Source organism: Oncorhynchus nerka, linkage group LG13 (assembly GCF_034236695.1).
Source record: "Oncorhynchus nerka isolate Pitt River linkage group LG13, Oner_Uvic_2.0, whole genome shotgun sequence".
Lineage (NCBI taxonomy): Eukaryota > Metazoa > Chordata > Actinopteri > Salmoniformes > Salmonidae > Oncorhynchus > Oncorhynchus nerka.
In genome coordinates, this window is record NC_088408.1 from 36,504,107 (window position 1) to 36,523,995 (window position 19,889).

Genomic DNA, 19,889 nt, shown 5'->3' on the forward strand with positions numbered 1-19,889 from the left:
CCAGGCCAGCTCCTGCCCAACGTGTTCAAGTCCCACGCCTGGGGCATCCTTCACACTCTGCTGGAGATGTTCAGCTACCGTATGCACCACATCCAGCCCCACTACCGCGTCCAGCTGCTCAGCCACCTGCACTCGCTAGCCGCCGTGCCCCAGACCAACCAGAACCAGCTACACCTCTGGTCAGTAACTACAAGAGGAGGCACAGTCAGACACAATTTTTAGGGCCAGGTCCTGGTTGCATAGTAGAGTAATGGTTTTTCATCTGAAGCAATATGTTGATCCTGTTTTACTATCTCACAAAATAAATACGATTTATTTGACAAGATGATTAGTCAGTGAATCAGGCTGTCTCCGTGGTAACCAGATACTCTTCCTGCAGTACATGCTTTCAAACTACCATAAAACCCCTTGATGTGTGCCCTTACGTAAGGTAATATTTTAGGAGCTCTATGCAATACCCTATTTCCCTTAGGTAAGTGAACATTATCATTCCTTAAGGGAAACACTTAAGATGTTTTATGCAGCTGTAATCTGACCAGGAAACACTCAACACCCTAGGTGTAGTCATATACTATAACTAGAGGCCTGAATATTTCCTGGTTAGGTCATTTGACCAGTTAAAAACTCCTTCACCTACGTGGTCAGCACCACAGGGTGCTGAGGTCCTGCGCAGGCAGGGATGGCTCATTACAATCACAGATACATAAGACCAGAAAGGATTTAGTACTAGTCTATACTCTGGGGTCAAGCCAGTGCAAGCCAAGGTGTTATAAGAGGAATGATGTGCTATTGAGCGGACGTTATTCAATCATTGCCAATTTAATAAGAACGTTACATAGAAATGGGTCAGCGTTTTGCAAAGACGTAACTCTGTACATAACCACGAGCTTTCACTGAAATAAAATTAACCTTTTTTTGTATGTATGTTTCTGTGTCCTCAGTGTTGAGAGCACAGCGTTAAGGTTGATCACAGCGTTGGGGAGTTCTGAGGTTCAGCCTCAGTTCACCCGCTTCCTCAGTGACCCCAAAACGGTGCTGTCAGCTGAATCTGAGGAGCTCAACCGTGCCCTCATCCTGACTCTGGCCAGAGCCACCCACGTCACAGGTCTGCCTCTAACTTAGAGTACCAGTCAAAAGTGTGGACACACCTACTCATTCAAAGATTTTTCTTTATTTTCTACATTGTAGAATAATAGTAAAGACAACAAAACTATGAAATAACACATATAGAATCATGTAATAACCCAAAGTGTTAAACAAATCAAAATATATTTTATATTTGAGCTTCTTCAAAGTAGCCACCCTTTGCCTTCAAATCAAATTGTATTTGTCACATGCACCGAATACAACACCTTACTGTGAAATACTTACTTAGCCCTGAACCAACCGTGCCGTTCCAGAAATGGTTAAGAAAATATTTACTAAATTAAAAGTAACACAGTAGAATTACGTAACAATAACGAAGGCTATATACAGGGGGCACCGGTACCGAGTAAATGTGCTGGGGTACAGGTTAGTCGAGGTAATTTGTACATGTAGGTAGGGGTAAGGTGACTATGCATAGATGATAAACAGCGAGTAGCAGCAGTGTAAAAACAAAGGGGGGAGGGGTCAATGTTAATATACCGGGTGGCCATCTGATGATTAGTTCAGCAGTCTTATAGCTTGGGGGTAGAAGCTGCTAAGGAGCCCTTTGGACCTAGACTTGGCGCTTCAGTACCGCTTGCTGTGCGATAGCAGAGAGAACTTGGGTGACTGGAGTTTTAGACAATTTCTTGGGGCCTTCCTCTGACACTGCCTGGTATATAGGTTCTGGATGGACTACACTCTGTAGCACCTTACGGTCAGATACCGAGCAGTTGCCATAACAGGCGTTGATGCAACTGGTCAGGATGCTCTCGATGGTGCAGCTGTGGAACGTTTTGAGGATCTGGGGACCCATGCCAAATCTTTTCAGTCTCCTGAGGGGGAATAGGCTTTGTCGTGCCCGCTTCACGACTGTCTTGGTGTGTTTGGACCATGGTAGTTTGTTGGTGATGTGGACACCAAGGAACTTGAAACTCTCGACCTGCTCCACTTCAGCTCCGTCGATGTATAATGGGGGCCTGTTCGGCTCTCCTTTTCCTGTAGTCCATGATCCTTTGTCTTGCTCACATTGAGGGAGAGGTTGTTGGCCTGGCACCACACGGACAGGTCCTTGACCTCCTCCCTATAGGCTGTCTCATCGTTGTTGCTGATCAGGCCTACAGCTGTTGTCATCAGCAAACTTCATGATGGTGTTGGAGTTGTGCTTGGCCACACAGTCGTGGGTGAACAGGGAGTACAGGAGGGGACTAAGCACACACCCCTGAGGGGAACCTGTGTTGAGGATCAGAGTGGCAGATGTGTTGTTACCTACCCTTACCACCTCGGGGCTGCCCGTCAGGAAGTCCAGGATCCAGTTGCAGAGGGAGGTGTTTAGTCCCAGGGTCATTAGCTCAGTGATGAGCTTTGTGGGCACCATGGTGTTGAACGCTGAGCTGTAGTCAATGATTATCATTCTCACATAGGTGTTCCTTTTGTCCAGGTGGGAAAGGGCAGTATGGAGTGTTATTGAGATTGCGACATCTGTGGATCTGTTGGGCGGTATGCGAATTGGAGTGGGCCTAGGATTTCTGAGATGGTGGTGTTGATGTGAGGCATGACCAGCCTATCAAAGCACTTCATGTCTACTGAAGAGAGCTATGGGGCGGTAGTCATTTAGGCAGGTTACCTTCGCCTTCTTGGGCACATAGTGGTCTGCTTGAAACGTGGGTATTACAGACTCGGTCAGGAAGAGGTTGAAACTGTCTGTGAAGACACTTGCCAGTTCGTCCGCGCATGCTCTTATTACACGCTCTGGTAATCCGTCTGGCCCCGCGGCCTTGTCAATTTTGGCCTGTTTAAAGGTCTTGCTGACATTGGCTACGGAGAGCGTGATCACAAAGTCCTCCGGAACAGCTGGTGCTCTCATAAATGCTTCAGTGTTGCTTGCCTCGACGCGAGCATAAAAGGCATTTAGCTTGTCTGGTAGGCTTGCGTCACTGGGCAGCTGGCGGCTAGGTTTCCCTTTTGTAATCCGTAATAGTTTGCAAGACCTGCCACATCCGACATTGTGCAAAGTTGGCATTCTTGGCATTCTCTCAACCAGCTTCCTGAGGTAGTCACCTGGAATGCATTTCAATTAACAGGTGTGCCTTGTTAAATTCCACAAATTAACTTTTATTTCCTCGTTAATGTGTTTGTGACGAGGTAGATGTGGTATACAGAAGATAGCCCTATTTGGGAAAAGACCAAGTCCATATTATGGCAAGAACAGCTCATATAAGCAAAGAGAAACAACAGTCCATCATTACTTTTGACAAGGTCAGTCATTCCAGAAAATTTCAACTACTTTTAAAGTTTCTTCAAGTGCAGTTGCAAAAACCATCAAGCACTATGATGAAACTGGCTCTCATGAGGACCGCCAAGGGAAAGGAAGACCCAGATTTACCTCTGCTACAGAGGATACGTTCATTAGAGTTAACTGCACCTCAGATTGCAGCCCAAATAAATTCTTCAGATTTTAAGTAACGGACACATCTCAACATCAACTGCTCAGAGGAAACTGTGTGAATCAGGCCTTCATGGTCGAATTGCTGCACTTAAGGACAACTGTAAGAAGAAGAGACTTGCTTGGGCCAAGAAACATGAGCAATGGACATTACACTGGTGGAAATCTGTCCATTGGTCTGATGAGTCCAAATGTGAGTTTTTTTTGTTCCAACCACCGTGTCTTTGTGAGACGCAGAGTAGGTGAACGGATGATCTCCGCATGTGTGATTCCCACCGTGAAGCATGGAGGAGGAGGTGTGATGGTGTGGGGGTGCTTTGCGGGTGACACTGTCTGTGATTTATTTAGAATTCAAGACTCACTTAACCAGCATGGCTACCACAGCATTCTGCCACGATACGCCATCTCATCTGGTATGCTCTTAGTGGGACTGTCATTTGATTTTCAACAGAACAGTGGCCCAAAACACCCCTCCAGGCTGTGTAAGGGCTATTTCACCAAGTAGAGTGATGGAGTGCTGCATCAGATGACCTGGCCTCCATAATCACCTGACCTCAACCCAATTGAGATGGTTTGGAAGGAAAATCTACCCATGCTAGATTACGGAGATGTCATTTATAAATCAAATTTTATTGGTCACATACACATGATTAGCAGGTGTAAGAATGCTGTTCGCATTCTTACATTGGTATTATTTTTGTCCAGATGGGATAGGGCAGTGTGATGGCGATTGCAATTTATAGATCGGCAGGGTACTCTCGAGCGGCTAGGTGTTCTTTAGCATTCAGCCATCAGATATGCCACCAATGCTCCTTATAGGACACATCACTGCACTCTATACTCCCCTGTAAACTGGCCATCTCTGTATACCTGTCGCAAGACCCACTGGTTGATGCTTATTTATAAAACCCTCTTAGGCCTCACTCCCCCCTATCTGAGATATTTACTGCAGCCCTCATCCTCCACATACAACACCCGTTCTGCCAGTCACATTCTGTTAAAGGTCCCCAAAGCTCACACATCCCTGGGTCTCTCATCTTTTCAGTTCGCTGCAGCTCACGACTGGAACGAGCTGCAACACACTCAAACTGGACAGTTTTATCTCAATCTCTTAATTCAAAAACTCAAACATGGACACTCTTACTGACAGTTGTGGCTGCTTTGCGTGATGTATTGTTGTCTCTACCTTCTTGCCCTTTGTGCTGTTGTCTGTGCCCTATAATGTTTGTACCATGTTTTGTGCTGCTGCCATGTTATGCTGCTACCATGTTGTTGTCATGTGTTGCTACCATGCTGTGTTGCTGCCATGCTATGTTATCTTAGGTCTCTCTTTATGTAGTGTTGTGTGTTGTCTCATCGTGATGTATGTATGTATGTATGTATGTATGTGTGTGTGTTATATATATTTATTTATTTATTTAAATCCCAGCCGCTGTCCCCGCAGAAGGCCTTTGGTAGGCAGTCATTGTGAGTTTGTTCTTGACTGACTTGCCTAGTTAAATACAAAATAAATGTTTTTTACAAAGCACCCAACAAGTGCTCAGCATATGTGGGAACGCCTTCGAGACTGTTGGGAAAGCATTCCCCATGAAGCTGGTTAAGATAAGGTCAAGAGTGTGCAAAGCTGTCAAGGCAAAGGGTGGCTACTTTGAAGAATCTCAAATATAAAATATATATCTCAAATATAACACTTTTTTTGGTTACTACATGATACCATATGTGTTATTTCCTAGTTTTGATGTCTTCACTTATTCTACAATGCAGAACAACCCTTGAATGAGTTGGTGTGTCTAAACTTTTGACTGTCACTGTATATGTAATGTCAGTTCAACATTTAACACGTGTCTGATAATGCCTGTGAAACTCATCATAGCTCAGCGTAACGCTGACTAGTAGGTCAGCATTAACAAAACGTTCACCTAACCCAAGACTAATTTTCCTTCCACTGCTTTCTCTGGTCCAGATTTCTTCACAGGCTCCGACTCCATCCAGGGTACGTGGTGTAAGGACATCCTGCAGACCATCATGAACTTTACTCCTCACAACTGGGCCTCTCACACCCTGAGCTGTTTCCCTGCTCCTCTTCAGGTACAGAGAGAGAGCGAGTCAATTTGGGAATTTGGGCTTATTTCTACAGGGGGCAGCCATAGAGAATTATTGACTGAGAGAATCCTATTTCAAACGCAACATATCACGACGGTACCGCCCCAACCCGGCTAAAGTGAATATGTTATATTAATGGTACCTACACACAGACTGAGCCCATTCATATTTTTCAGATGACAGACGGACACAAAGTCCCAGTGGAACATATGAGTATTTATCCTTTTACACAGAAGGAAAGGAGGGAAAAAAGACATCTGTGTGCGTGTTCCCTCAGGCGTTCTTCAAGCAGAACAACGTTCCCCAGGAGAGCCGCTTCAACCTGAAGAAGAACGTGGAGGAGGAATACAGGAAGTGGAAGAGCATGACCAACGAGAACGACATCATCACCCACTTCTCCATGCAGGGATCGCCGCCCCTCTTCCTGTGTCTGCTGTGGAAGATGCTGCTGGAGACTGACAAAATCAACCAGATCGGCTTCAGGTACACCACAAAGTATTCACTTCTTTTCTATTCTACAGTTGCACAACACTTAACCATTTTATTTGTGCATTTATGAAATGTATTCGACAGGGACAGTGCACATGAATCAACGTTTCCGGTTCAACATCAGGCTATCAGTTCCTATTTTAACGGTAGCAGGGCCACGTCCTGTGCATTTGTTCTCATTATCCTGCTGATTTTACATGGTCATTAATAAATATTATACGGTAACCTGGGACTGTTTTTAAGGAGGTCAACATTCTGATTGGCTGAGCCCTGTGAATGTTAAGTGGGTGGGGAACAGAGGGGTGTGGCTTCTCTGGGGTGCAGCTGCTCCTTCTCCAGACAGAGGGCAGTTGTGTGGATGGAGATGCCTGACCCCACACACACGTCCCACTTGTCATTCTAATCACGAGTGCTGAGAGATAATGATCTTTACACTCCCCGCACGCTCCGACAGCACCAATACAGCTTCGGCTGCCGCTATCATCTCGTCTTTTAATTTATTTCTCTGAGCCCCACCCCCACCCCAGACACAGTCTGTACCAGCAAGGCAGTTTTTAAAGTGCTTTCTGAAGCAGAAGTTGTGGCGACTGCCTGACAACCTGTAGCCAGTGCCTAGCTGCTAAAGTGCTGTTGCTGATTCCATCTTGGTGTGGAAATCAGCACAGCCTCAACCCGCAATCCGGCTCAAGGGATTGGTTGTATGTGCTGAGTGCTGCTGTTCCGTAGAGGCTATGTGCTATCTGCTGTCTGCTCTCTCTGCAGGCCAGGGGTTTGAGGCGATTGGAGTGCAGAGCTCTTCTAATTATCACCAGGCGGGAGGGGTGAAATGGCTGTGAAGGGCTGCTGTTTGCGTAACCCTCTGGAGGGAGTCTCTGTAAAAGTTCTTAAACACTCAATGACTCTCTCCCAAGCACCTTCTATACCCCTCTCTCTCTCCCTCCCTGACACTTTCTTTCCAACTCTCCCTCTTTCTCTCTCCATCTCTTGTCTGTAGGAAAGAATCTATGGCCTCTCCCCAACAGAGTTTGAGTGTGAGGAATGCGAATAGCCTTGTCTACTGTAAACCTGCCTCCGGCTCTTTACGTCACGACCCAGTCGAGAGTGATGGCTCTCCTTGAGTAGGCAGTCATGCACCGCACACCACCATTTGTAATATGATTTACCGCCAGTGAAAGGTATTTTGCAACGGGGCTTTTAAGTGACTAAGGACTTTGCTTTTGCGGTAACTGGCTGCTGTTAATGACAGCCTGTTAACGCAACCGAGCCGGTACAGTAAAACTGCTCTCCTTCTGTCCTCTAAATAGGGCCTGTCTGCTAGGAAGCCAGAGTCTGGGGGATTGGGAGAGAGCAGTGGTGGTGGTTGTGGTAGGGCCAGGTGGGGTGGTAGGAAGGCTGCCACAGGGGGCCACTACCACTGGGAACGGCTACTGTGGGCCCTAGGCTTGGCTCTCAGCTTCTGGATGCTGTTGAGAGGAACACACTGAAGCAGATGGTGTCAGAAGGCTGTTTGCTGGTTGTTGTTTGTGTTGATGATTGCTGTAAAGGGTGTTGATGGTGTTTGAGAACAGCTTTGCATTGAATCATGAAGTAATTGTGTTATTGACAGATGGCCTTTTTGAATTCAGAGGAATAAATGCTCGCTCGTTATAAAGACTCATGGTAAACAAGCAATGGTACTGTACATTATGTCAATTTGACGTGTGCGTGACTGTGCAGGTGTCTGTGTGTTGTGACACAAGGCCATCCTCCTGACCAGCCGTGTGTCCTGTCTTGCCCCAGGGTTCTGGAGAGGATCGGGGCGCGGGCGCTGGTGGCCCATGTCAGGACGTTTGCAGACTTCCTGGTCTATGAGTTCTCCACGTCGGCCGGTGGCCAGCAGCTCAACAAGTGTATCGAGATCCTCAACGACATGGTGTGGAAGTACAACATTGTCACGCTGGACAGACTCATCCTGTGCCTGGTAAGGATGAGATGAAACTATGGGCCAGTCATATGGTTCACCTCAAATGAAGCCTTTGAAAGCTTCAATCACATTATGAATAATTACGTTTTAAGATCACAGACATTTAATATCTCATTGTTCAATATGAAACTGGTTGAGGTGTTCGATAACAATGTTTAGTTCCCTACTAATCTCTCGTTCCCATCGCTTCCCTCGCTCTGATCTCCCTCTCCTCTCCAGGCCATGAGGAGTCACGAGGGTAACGAGGCCCAGGTCTGCTACTTCATTATTCAGCTCCTCCTCCTCAAGCCCAACGACTTCCGCAATCGCGTCTCTGACTTCGTGAAGGAGAACGCCCCCGAGCACTGGCTGCAGAGCGACTGGCACACCAAGCACATGACCTACCACAAGGTACCGTACTGGCCCCCGACCCTGGAGCTCTGACTGACAGCTCGAGCACGGAAAGAGCAGCTCTGCCCTAAAGACAGTCTGAAAGGAACCAGAGAGGGGCTCAAGGCGATAAGAATGGAAATGTCAACGGGAGGCCACTATAGATCAGCCTGCACTGTTGCCTGTTGACATTTGGCCCTTTTTTAAATGTCACATTTACATTGGCTGGGCTGGGATCTCAACTGAGCTTTCTGTGGTGTTCGCTGTGTTAAGTCTCCATCTGTTCTGCTGTGGTGATTGACCTCCACTCACTGTTTCACGGCTCCCAAGCTTGCTCTTTCATTAAAGCTTGCAGGTGATACAGTTCCATTTGACTTGGACTCTTGTTTTCTTCCCTATTGTAACAGAAATACCCGGAGAAGCTGTACTTTGAGGGATTGGCCGAGCAGGTGAACCCGCCCATGCAGCAGCAGTCTCACTACCTGCCCATCTACTTTGGTAACGTCTGCCTGCGCTTCCTGCCCGTCTTTGACATCGTCATCCACCGCTTCCTGGAGCTGCTGCCCGTCTCCAAGTCACTGGAGACCTTACTGGACCACCTGGGAGGACTCTACAAGTTCCACGGTGAGGAGAGGGTACAAGACCACGGGGACGAGTTCTGGTCTGTTGCTTTGATTGTCCATACAGCCTGGAGGTATACGGACATCACGAAAGAGCCCCGATAGAAGACCCCCTTTGAGTCAATGTTACACTTGCACTTGAAACATTTGGAATGATGTTATGTGACGAGGTCAGTTCAGATGGACGGTCTAATTGAACTGAATTTTGTGTTTCTCTGTGTCGTCTCCAGACCGCCCGGTGACCTACCTGTACAACACGCTCCACTACTACGAGCGTCACTTGCGCGACCGCACCAACCTGAAGAGGAAGCTGGTGCACGCCATCATGAGCTCTCTGAAGGACAACCGGGCGCCAGGCTGGTGCCTGAGTGAGACCTACATCAAGTGTGGCATGAACCCCCGCGAAGACAACGTCTGGATCCCCGATGACACCTACTACTGCAAACTCATCGGACGCCTCGTCGACAATATCCTTTGCTGCAGTTTGTTCCCGAGCACATTTGACCTGTCCAAATCATTATCAGACAGTTTTCTATGTCTCTGTCCTTCTGTGGGGATGTTCAGACCGATGACAGTAGTCTCACGACATCTACGAGGGAATAGTTGACGTGCTAGGTTGCTAGAAGGTCTTTCCTAGAATTAAAGTCTATGATGTGTTCACACACTGTTGTGTAGCTGGTGTATCATCCTTGACCTGCTGTCTCACCGATGGCTGGCAAGTCCCCCGGGCCGTTCCCAAACTGTGACTGGAGGTTCAACGAGTTCCCCAACCCGGCCGCCCACGCTCTCCACGTCACCTGCGTGGAGCTGATGGCCCTGGCAGTGCCCGGCAAGGACGTGGGCAACGCCCTGCTCAGTGTCGTCCTCAAGAGGTCAGAATGGGGTCATAGATCAAACGGGGGGCAGTAAGCAGCCAATTAGAGGGGAGATTGAAAGGTCTCTATGCTATGTAAACAAGCACAGTCTTGTGTGCTCTCGTGACGCACGTGTAAATGTGTTCATTTTTATGCGGAAGTTCTTGTGCGAGGAATGGACGATGAGTCATCTCGAAGTGGTGCTGAATCAATGCAGTGTGTTAGCTTTCTGCAGAGCTCAGTTAGACCTGTGTGCCCCTCTGCATGACCGCGTCTGTATCTGTATGGTGTTGTGATTGATTGTCCTCCTGATGTCATGTGACCTCCCTCACAGCCAACCGCTGGTGCCTCGGGAGAACATCACCGCCTGGATGAACGCCATCGGCCTGGTGATCACCGCCTTGCCTGTAAGACTCCTCTCTGTTCACACACACATATCAGTTACATATCAGCAACTTATTGCGCCAGAAATCTCAAGTTCACGGCACACAGCAAACCTGTTTTTTCCATTCGCGTGGTCAAGTTTCCACTATCCATGAAAAACAAGGTTCATAAATTGTTGTTCTTACTGCTCACAGTGTAATTCTGGGCAGCCAGACAGTAGTGACAGCTTTACCCAAATAAACATCTATTTCATCCTTCAGCCGTCCTGCAGACTCCAGAGAACTGTCTGAGGTCTGACAAGTCAGCTAAACGGTATGCGTGTCTGTCTGCCTGTCTCTCTCCTCTCTCTAGGAGCCTTACTGGGTGGTCCTGCAGGACCGTATCGTGAGTGTGCTGGGCAGTCCGTGCTTCACTACAGAGACTGAGTGGGTGGGTTACCCCTTCGCGCTGCTGGACTTCACCGCCTGCCACCAGTCCTACTCTGAGATGTACTGCAGCTACGTGTTGGCCCTGGCCCACGCCGTGTGGCACCACTCCAGCATCGGACAGCTCTCCCTCATCCCCAAGTAAGAACCAACATTAGTCCCCCGATTTAGCTGTTCTCCAGCCTTCTAGTCCTGGTCCACCAGCAGTCCCCTGATGAGCTGTTCTCCAGCCTTCTAGTCCTGGTCCACCAGCAGTCCCCTGATGAGCTGTTCTCCAGCCTTCTAGTCCTGGTCCACCAGCAGTCCCCTGATGAACTGTTCTCCAGCCTTCTAGTCCTGGTCCACCAGCAGTCCCCTGATGAGCTGTTCTCCAGCCTTCTAGTCCTGGTCCACCAGCAGTCCCCTGATTAGCTGTTCTCCAGCCTTCTAGTCCTGGTCCACCAGCAGTCCCCTGATGAACTGTTCTCCAGCCTTCTAGTCCTGGTCCACCAGCAGTCCCCTGATTAGCTGTTCTCCAGCCTTCTAGTCCTGGTCCACCAGCAGTCCCCTGATGAGCTGTTCTCCAGCCTTCTAGTCCTGGTCCACCAGCAGTCCCCTGATGAGCTGTTCTCCAGCCTTCTAGTCCTGGTCCACCAGCAGTCCCCTGATGAGCTGTTCTCCAGCCTTCTAGTCCTGGTCCACCAGCAGTCCCCTGATTAGCTGTTCTCCAGCCTTCTAGTCCTGGTCCACCAGCAGTCCCCTGATTAGCTGTTCTCCAGCCTTCTGGTCCACCAGCAGTCCCCTGATTAGCTGTTCTCCAGCCGTCTGGTCCACCAGCAGTCCCCTGATTAGCTGTTCTCCAGCCTTCTAGTCCTGGTCCACCGGCATCTCCCTGTGGTAGAGTGGTCGAGGAAAGTGTTAATTCAGTAGTAGGTGAACGGAAGAGTGTTCTCCCCTCAATAGCCACCTTTCAGCGAGGATACTCATGTATATCCTACCGCGAGAATATTTTTTAAATTTGCCACACCCACTTTGAATCAGCTTTTGTTTTGTCAGAGGAGAAAACATGCCCTCTTTAAAATAAAATAAAACAATAAGTAGCATATCCTTTCTATCTATAAAATATCTGGAACAACTAACCTCATTTGTTTCCATCACTTTCCACATTTATATTGGGATCAGCCCTGTAAACGTAATTTTCCTAACGACGCGGAGAAGGACCCATCTCACTTCAAGCAAGCGTATTTTTGTCCATGTTCACTCTCAGCGACTCTTCTCGATTAACTTTGACCTTCAAAGGAAGGGATAGAGGACGCAGGAGGTGAGCAAATCTAATTGACAAAAGGCCATTTACTTTCAAATGACTGAAGGGAAGTGAACAAGTGTACAATTTGGGAGGAAAGAGCCCCTCTAGCCTGCTCCCTCTTGCCTCCCTCCATCCCCACCATCTTGTCTCCTCCCTCGGCCCAAGCTGCTCACTCCTGACTTATATCAGATGGGGTTTTGTTAAGAATTTGTCTGCTTCACGCCTACCCTGTGTTTTCTCTGGACACAGTGGGATAGTCCTGCTGCCTCCCAGCTCAGGCTTAGTTTAGCAGGCCTTCTCATCTAGCCTGGGAGTATCTTCCCCTATAACACTGTGTTCAGGCTTTGCTGGACTTCAAGCCCAAATAGTTATGCTCCCTGATGTGTCAGCAAGTGCCCTTGTGCTCCTGTGTGTCTGCTGGACTGTCATGTGAAATGACAGCAGAGCCCTGGCCTGCTGGGATTACATTACAATGAAGCAGATGGAAATGCCTTGGGATGAGACCGAGAAGTACAGTACACTATGTACTGGGCTGGCTACAGCTTTCTGACATTATTTGATGCTACTGTTTAAGATTAGTAATGTGCCCGTAAATTGGACTGGGCGCGGGGATTCTAATTTCAGGAATTGGTGCATATATGCCTTCATACTCTTTGGGCCAATAAAATGTCTGTACATGTTCTACTTGCATACTATCTCAGATTTCACTGATGATTAAATATTGTAACCTTTTATCCCCAATTTTGTAATATCCAATTGGCAGTTAGTCTTTTCCCATCACCTCGCGGGAGAAGTGAAAGTTGCGAGCCACATGTCCTCCGAAACGCGACCCTGCCAAGCCACACCCGCTCTACCCGGAAAGCCAGCCGCACCAATGTGTCGGAGGATACACCGTCCAGCTGGCGACTGGTGTCAGCTTGCAGGCGCCCAGCCCGCCACAAGGAGTCGCTAGAGCGCAATCGGACAAGGATATCCATTGGCCAGCCGAACCCTCCCCTAACCCGGATGACGCTGGGCCAAATGTGCGCCGCCTCATGGGTCTAACGGTCATGGCCGGCTGTGACACAGTCTGGGATCGAACCCGGGGCTGTAGTGACCCCCTAGAGCGCTGCGCCACTCGGGAGGCCCAATATTGTTTATCTTTGAGATTGAATTTGAAAAGCAACCAGAAATACTACGAAAGCAATTTATATTCAAAAGCTCATCAGTATGAGTGGGCAAGATATATACGATGACCTCTCCTTGCCAGACAGTCATTACCTTTGTGATGGCTCTCAGCCTGTGTTTGTGTTAGTGTGGAAGCGCTATCACATTATTGTGACGGGCAGGTTGCTGCTATCCCCAAGCTGTCTTCGTCAGTGTGGACCGTGACGCGTGGGAGATCTCAGCAGGCATCACGGCGTTCTGACAACCGAGCCCGGTGACGAGACTCACCGCCTGTGGCTCGGGCAGCCGAGTGGGTACGCCTCACGCTGAAGCTTCTGGAACACAGATCACACATGACAAGATCCCAGTGGGATCCATCTTGTCGTCTACAAACACAGAGGCTTTGGTCCTGCTGTACCTGGTTTATATTCCACTGTCTGTTCATTCAGAAAAGCCCTGTCAATTATCATTCAAGTTCAGTGCCTCCACTGTCTTCCCTCCATTTGCATACAGCTCTCACAGTTAGAGCCTTAGTCACTTTTGAACATCGGGTGCTTGGCTTTACAAATCACTTTATTTCATTTCTGGGGAGATTTTTCAGTCCTTTTCTCCTCCATCCCAGCATGTCTTTGAACGAGCGCAGTCAGTCTTCTCCTATTCAGTCTGTCTCTTTACGAGAAGTGTAACATTCTCTCCCCTCCCTCCCCAGGTTCCTGTCTGAGGTGCTGAAGCCCATAGTAAAGACAGAGTTCCAGCTCCTCTATGTGTACCACCTAGTGGGGCCCTTCCTCCAACGCTTCCAACAGGAGAGGACCCGCTGCATGCTGGAGGTACTGACTACTCCTGTCAATATATACCCCCCTCCTCTCCTCCTCCATCTCCCAGTACAACCCTATTACACCATACAATCCCACACAAAAGGCCTGTCAATTAAATTCCCTTTCACACTCCCTTGACCATTAAAGAGGATAGAACTGATTGTGTGTGTGTGTGTGAAAATGGACAATAGCTGGTTAGGTGGCTCACTGAGAAATCCTGTTATTTGTGGAGAGGGAGAGTGAAGGTCCTTGGTCTCCTCTCCCAAGAGGCAGTGGCTCTGTGCTGGGGTTGTGCTGTGGCTTCCCATGGACAGCTCTTATGAATCTGCAGTTCTGCTGTTGATCAGCCTGCCACCCCCCTGGAGCGGCTCTGACCAAAAATATCCGTTCTGAAATAGCCATTCATTCTGTTTTTCAGTCTGGCTTTGTGTTAATCAGATGTGTGACCCACCATTCACCATTAATCAATGACTGATTTTTGTCTGTGCCTTTTCTTAACGATCTACGCATTTATGTGTGTGTGTGTCGTGAACTGCAGATTGGAGTGGCGTTCTATGAGATGCTACAGGCTGTGGACCAGCACAGTCAACACCTGTCCTACATGGATCCTATCTGTGACTTCCTCTACCACATCAAGTACATGTTCACCGGGGACAGCGTCAAAGACCAGGTTCGAGAAATACTCAGGGGTTAATGTTCTTCGCCACTGGTGTTCAGATGAAGGGATTGAAATAGTCTGTAATGCGCACCACTGCAGCGCTTAAGTCAGTCCGCTGTGTGTAGCTTACTTTAGCTGCCGGCAAAGTTATTCAAAGCGTATACTCTTATCACTCAGGATGTAACTTTCCACTTCAACCATTTTTTCCATGTAATGTTATTTAAACCAAAATCGGACAACCCCATAGTAGAATAGTTCACCTATTTACCTAGTCAGCTTGTGTGTTCTATGCCAGATAAATATTCCTCTTGAGGCGCATTCAAGTTGCGAGGGCAATAGGAGGGATTCGTGTATTCTAGTAAGCAGTCGACGCACAGCAATTCTTTATGCAATCATGGGGAAACACTTTTGAAAGCAGTTTTGGCAAATATGTTTTGAAAGCAGTTTTGACCTTTTTAAGAAAGGGTGGGCTCCCAGTTTTCCATTGCTGCCACGTTTATTTCTCTACTCCTTCTTTTGAGCGTGTGGCGTCGTTTACAAATGCAGTTTTTACAACCAGAGTCTAAAACATGGTTTAGGCGCAGCTGCGCTACAGAGCTTTTAAAGGTGCAGTGTCGTCTTAAAAGAACAATTACATACTTTGTAATAGAAACCTATTTTTCGAGTGAGTAATAAATCATAATGATTTATGTATTTATAATAAAATATTAATTATTATTATTAATAATAATAATAGCAACAACAATCAGGATGTTGTTCTGTGGGGTAAATGCAGATGGACATTCTTCATGTGCCTTCAGAAAGTATTCCTACCCCTTGACTTATTCCACATTTTCTTGTGTTACAGCCTGAATTCAAAATGGATTCAATTGATAACAGAGAGAACATGTTTTTGAAATGTTTGCACATTCTTTTTAAAATTATTTTTAAATTCTTCAAGCTCTGTCAAGTTGGTTGTTGTTCAAAAAGAGCCAAGTCTTGCCATAGATTTTCAAGGAGACATAAGTCAAACTGTAACTCTGCCACTCGGGAACATTCAATGTCGTCTTGGTAAGCAACTCCAGTGTATATTTGGCCTTGTGTTTCCTGCTGAAAAGTGAATTTGTCTCCCAGCGTCTGCCGGAAAGCAGACTGAACCAGGTTTTCCTCCAGAAAAGATAAAGCATTGGATTTGCTCCAAACAACGCTTTGTGTTCAGGACATAAATTTCATTTCTTTGCCACATTTTTTGCAGATTTACTTTAGTGTCTTTTTGCAATCAGAAAGCATGTTTTGGAATATATTTTTTTCTCTTTCCCAATAGATGCCCTTCTTTGTGAGGCATTGGAAAACCGCCCTGGTCTTTGTGGTTGAATCTGTGTTTGAAATTCACTGCTCGACTGAGGGACCTTTACAGATAGTGTGTGGGGGTACAGAGATGGGGGCTGTCATGTTAAGCATTATTATTGCACACGAGTCCATGCAACGTATTATGTGACTTGTTAAGCACATTTTTAGTCCTGAACTTATATAGACTTGCCATAACAAAGGGTTGAACTACTTATTGACTCAAGACATTTCACATTTTCGTTTTTTATGAATTTGTAAACATTTCTTAAAACATAATTCCACTTTGACATTATTGGGGTACTGCGTGTAGGCCAGTGACACAATCTCAATCATCTACCTGAAATTCGGGCTGTACCACAACAAAAAGTCAAGGGGTGTGAATACTTTCTGAAGGCACTGTACATTTTATAGTCACTATGCTTCATCAGTTGGGCTACAGGCGATAATGTTTATTGCTAATAGCACATCCTGATAATATAGACCGTGCTTAGGCTATAAGATTGTTCCAATGTGTTAATATTTTTTTCTGAATTATTACAAATATGTTACTGGGCCCATTTCTGGAGGTGGACATTATATTTAAGATGGTGTCAGCAGCATTTTATTTTCCTGTCCTTTTAAAAGGTCACCAGAACTGAGCTTCTCAGTCTTTCTCCAATAAAAGGACCCCGGACCCCATAAGCCATGCGGCTGGAATTGTTCAAATCGCAGTTTAATACATGTACAAAATGATCCTCTTTCCCTAAAAGCATGTTGGTCGTGACTTTCCTACATGAAAAGGGGAGGTTAACTTGGCCCCAGACAATCGATCTGAGATTGACATAAATTTCAGTTGTGGGATTTTTTGTTGTTGCTTTAGCCCCTAAATAATGTGTACTTTATGCCTTTCCTTGACCTCAATGTTTGCTCACTTGGTTTTCTGTCATGTCCTGCATTGGTATTCTGCCTCTCCTCTCCTCCTCTAATTATATCAACACACCCTGAATTTGAAATTCTAATTAGTTTGTCCTCCAAACATTCCCACTTTTACTTTTGAAGTCACTTGCTGCACGTCCCGCTTCATTTCAGGGTCTGAGGCTGAAGTTGGCTTCTCTCCTCAGTAGTAGTACAGAAGAGATTAGTTGAATTCTCCTCCCAGCTTATCCCTTGTCTCCCCGAGTGTTGTCTAATGGTGTGTGTGTGTATTCCCAGGTGGAGAAAATCATCCTGACCCTGCGTCCGGCCATGAAGCTCCGTCTGCGTTTCATCACCCACACTAGCAAGATGGAGCCTGCAGCCGCCAGCGTTCCCCAGCCCTCGTCCTCTGTGTCCTCACCCGCCCCACAGAGCAACCCTGGCCCCTCCAACCTCCCCCTGTCTGGGGCCCAGTAAAACACACACACCAAGGAAGGAGTCTGTCAGCCCCATGGCTGTGGTCCCACTGTCACCAGCTGGAGTATTGAGATGGACACATTCCACGAATGTTTAGGTCGGGGTCGAGACAGACAAGATGACCCTGAGAGTCTGGTCTCTTGAGGCTGACATTGCAACGCCCCAATGCTGTGGTGTGTTCCAAAGCTTTAAACAGCCATTCAGTCCCGAAAAGCAGCATAGAAGAAAACAGACATGAACTGTTACACAACAGACATTACCTTTTTATAACCTTTAGCTTTGTAGTGCTTTTTATTGTTGAGTGTATTGGAAAAAGACAAGTGTTTCTGCAATCATTGGTCTGCTGGATATGATGATGTATATAAAAGGAGTTGGTGGCGGCTCATTCTGTTGTTGCTCTCCCTTTGTCATAACATGAGATGGTCCAGTGCCTTGCGACTCCCCACTTAATCATGAGAGGCGATTTATGTTGTGTTTTTCACACAAAGTAAAGAAACAATAAAAAACGTCTTTAGTATTCTGTGTTGGTTTGTCGTCTTGTCTGATCCCCTGCTATTCTGCTCTGTCGAGAGGACCTGTATTCTGTCAGCTCAGGACCTCCGCCAGGTTTCTGAATGTTGTTATGGCTGCACAAACACTAAGGTCAGAACAGGGTCAACAACTCCCAACTCTTTAAACACAAACTGGACTGGAGCTGCGTACGGTGCTTAAAACACTATCTCTACATGGTGTGAAAACATGAGCATGGATTTTTAATGAGGACGGGTTGACAGGCTCAGAGGAGCGTTTCCTAACCCCCCCCTTCCCATTTAGTTTTTTTTTTGCCCTAGCACTACACTGCTGATTCAAATAAGCAAAGCTTGATGAGTTTGTAATTTGAATCAGCTGTGTAGTGCAAGGGGAAGGGGCAGGACTGAGTTTGGGCACAGAGGACCCTCTAGAACTCCTCAAGCAGAATAAGAACCACTGAAGTGGATATGAATGAATTCTTATGTTTACCCTCTTGTGGATTCCCTTCTCTTGTCCTTAGTATTCTCCCTTATGAATATAAAACGTACTGTATTGTTGTTAGGGGATGACTGCCAATGTTTTTATTTACCTGTTATGATAAGTGGCTAAATCAGAGTCCTTTAGTTATGTAATTTGTGTTATTATGCAAAGCACATGCCTTCACATCTCCCATAAATTCAAGTATAATTTGGCTATAAAGGACTGAGTCAATCATGCCTTCAATATCAAATATTCCCTGCTGCCTTCAGTGCCGGCAGCTTTCAACTATTTTTCAGATATCAACAGTAAATTAGGTGTTGCTGCTAAAGCAGTCTCTTAAGACATTACCAAGTTGTAGAGTAGTCTCTGGCAAACAGCATGACAGCACTAGTAGTCAGTGTGGGAATAGGTGATGCAAGCCCTGTGCTAACTGGCAGTGGTGTAACGTAAAAATACTTTAAAGTACTACTTAAGTTGTTGTTCTTTGGGCTATCTGTACTTTAGTATTTCTATTTTTGACTACTTTTACTTCACTACATTCCAAAAGAAAATATTGTAGTTTTTACTCCATACATTTTCCCTGACAACCAAAAGTACTTGTTACATTTTGAATGTAATGAGCAGGACAGGAAAATTGTTAAATTCAAGAGAACACGTGGTCGTCCCTACTGCCTCTGGCCTGGCGGACTCCATAAACAATATTGCTAGAGGTATGATAGCAAATACACCCCCCCACAGTTTTTCATCAAGCACATTTCTGAATTAGCGTCTCATTGCATGCGTACTGCACCATAATTACAATTACTGTACATTATAAACTGGGTGGTTCAAGTCCTGAATGAGAATTGGCTGATGACAAAACATGTATTTTTACTGCTCTATTTACGTTGGTAAGGGCTGTATCCAGGCACTCCGTGTTGCGTTGTGCAGAGGAACAGCCCTTTGCTATGGTATATTGGCCATATACCACACCCCCTCGGGCCTTAATGCTATTATAAACTGGTTACCAATGTAATTAAAGCAGTAAAATGTTTTGTCATCAGCCAATCAGCATTCAGGGCTCGAACCACCCAGTTTATAATGTACAGTAATTGGAGTGTGCAGGCAATGACACGCTAATTCAGTGTGCCTGATGGAAAAACTGGGGCAGTGTATTTGCTGTCTAGCAATATTGTTGGTATAGATTTAGCTGAACTTATACGTTAGAATTTTTTCTCTCCCATCTATTCATTTTTTTCACTGGAGAATTACATTAGCCTAGACCATGTGGACTTTTCAGACTGGAAGATAGGGGCCAGAGAGGTGATTCTATTTGACAGTTGGGCTGCTGCTCAGCTCCAGACATTGGGGCAGCTGTGTCTTCATCTGTCATAGATTTAGGAAATGTGGGAAATTGACTCAATAACACTTGAAATGAATCAAGTAGTTGCTGAAGCTCAGTAAGATGAATCTGCTGGGTGACATTGATAGGAGGTATTCTCAGTATGATAAAATACAATGCAGAAATACATGGT

At 46.4% G+C, this 19,889-nt stretch overlaps 1 protein-coding gene across 7 annotated transcripts in view; it reads left to right on the plus strand.

The window, feature by feature from the left end:
- Positions 1-17,902, plus strand: part of med23 (mediator complex subunit 23) — a 30,119-nt gene extending 12,217 nt beyond the window's left edge. For 4 of the 7 annotated variants that reach the window (XM_029676876.2, XM_065026387.1, XM_029676872.2 and 1 more), the window contains 14 exons: positions 5-179; positions 942-1,105; positions 5,535-5,659; positions 5,952-6,169; positions 7,943-8,123; positions 8,346-8,516; positions 8,903-9,119; positions 9,346-9,582; positions 9,822-9,987; positions 10,304-10,376; positions 10,705-10,919; positions 13,919-14,039; positions 14,566-14,697; positions 17,206-17,902. In XM_029676876.2, the coding sequence (XP_029532736.1) occupies positions 5-179; positions 942-1,105; positions 5,535-5,659; positions 5,952-6,169; positions 7,943-8,123; positions 8,346-8,516; positions 8,903-9,119; positions 9,346-9,582; positions 9,822-9,987; positions 10,304-10,376; positions 10,705-10,919; positions 13,919-14,039; positions 14,566-14,697; positions 17,206-17,385 (2,375 nt within the window). In that variant the 3' untranslated portion in view covers positions 17,386-17,902. The remainder of the gene's footprint in view (positions 1-4; positions 180-941; positions 1,106-5,534; positions 5,660-5,951; positions 6,170-7,942; positions 8,124-8,345; positions 8,517-8,902; positions 9,120-9,345; positions 9,583-9,821; positions 9,988-10,303; positions 10,377-10,704; positions 10,920-13,918; positions 14,040-14,565; positions 14,698-17,205) is intronic. The other 3 variants (XM_029676877.2, XM_029676878.2, XM_029676873.2) reach the window with 1 other exon arrangement.
- Positions 17,903-19,889: the final 1,987 nt, after the last annotated feature.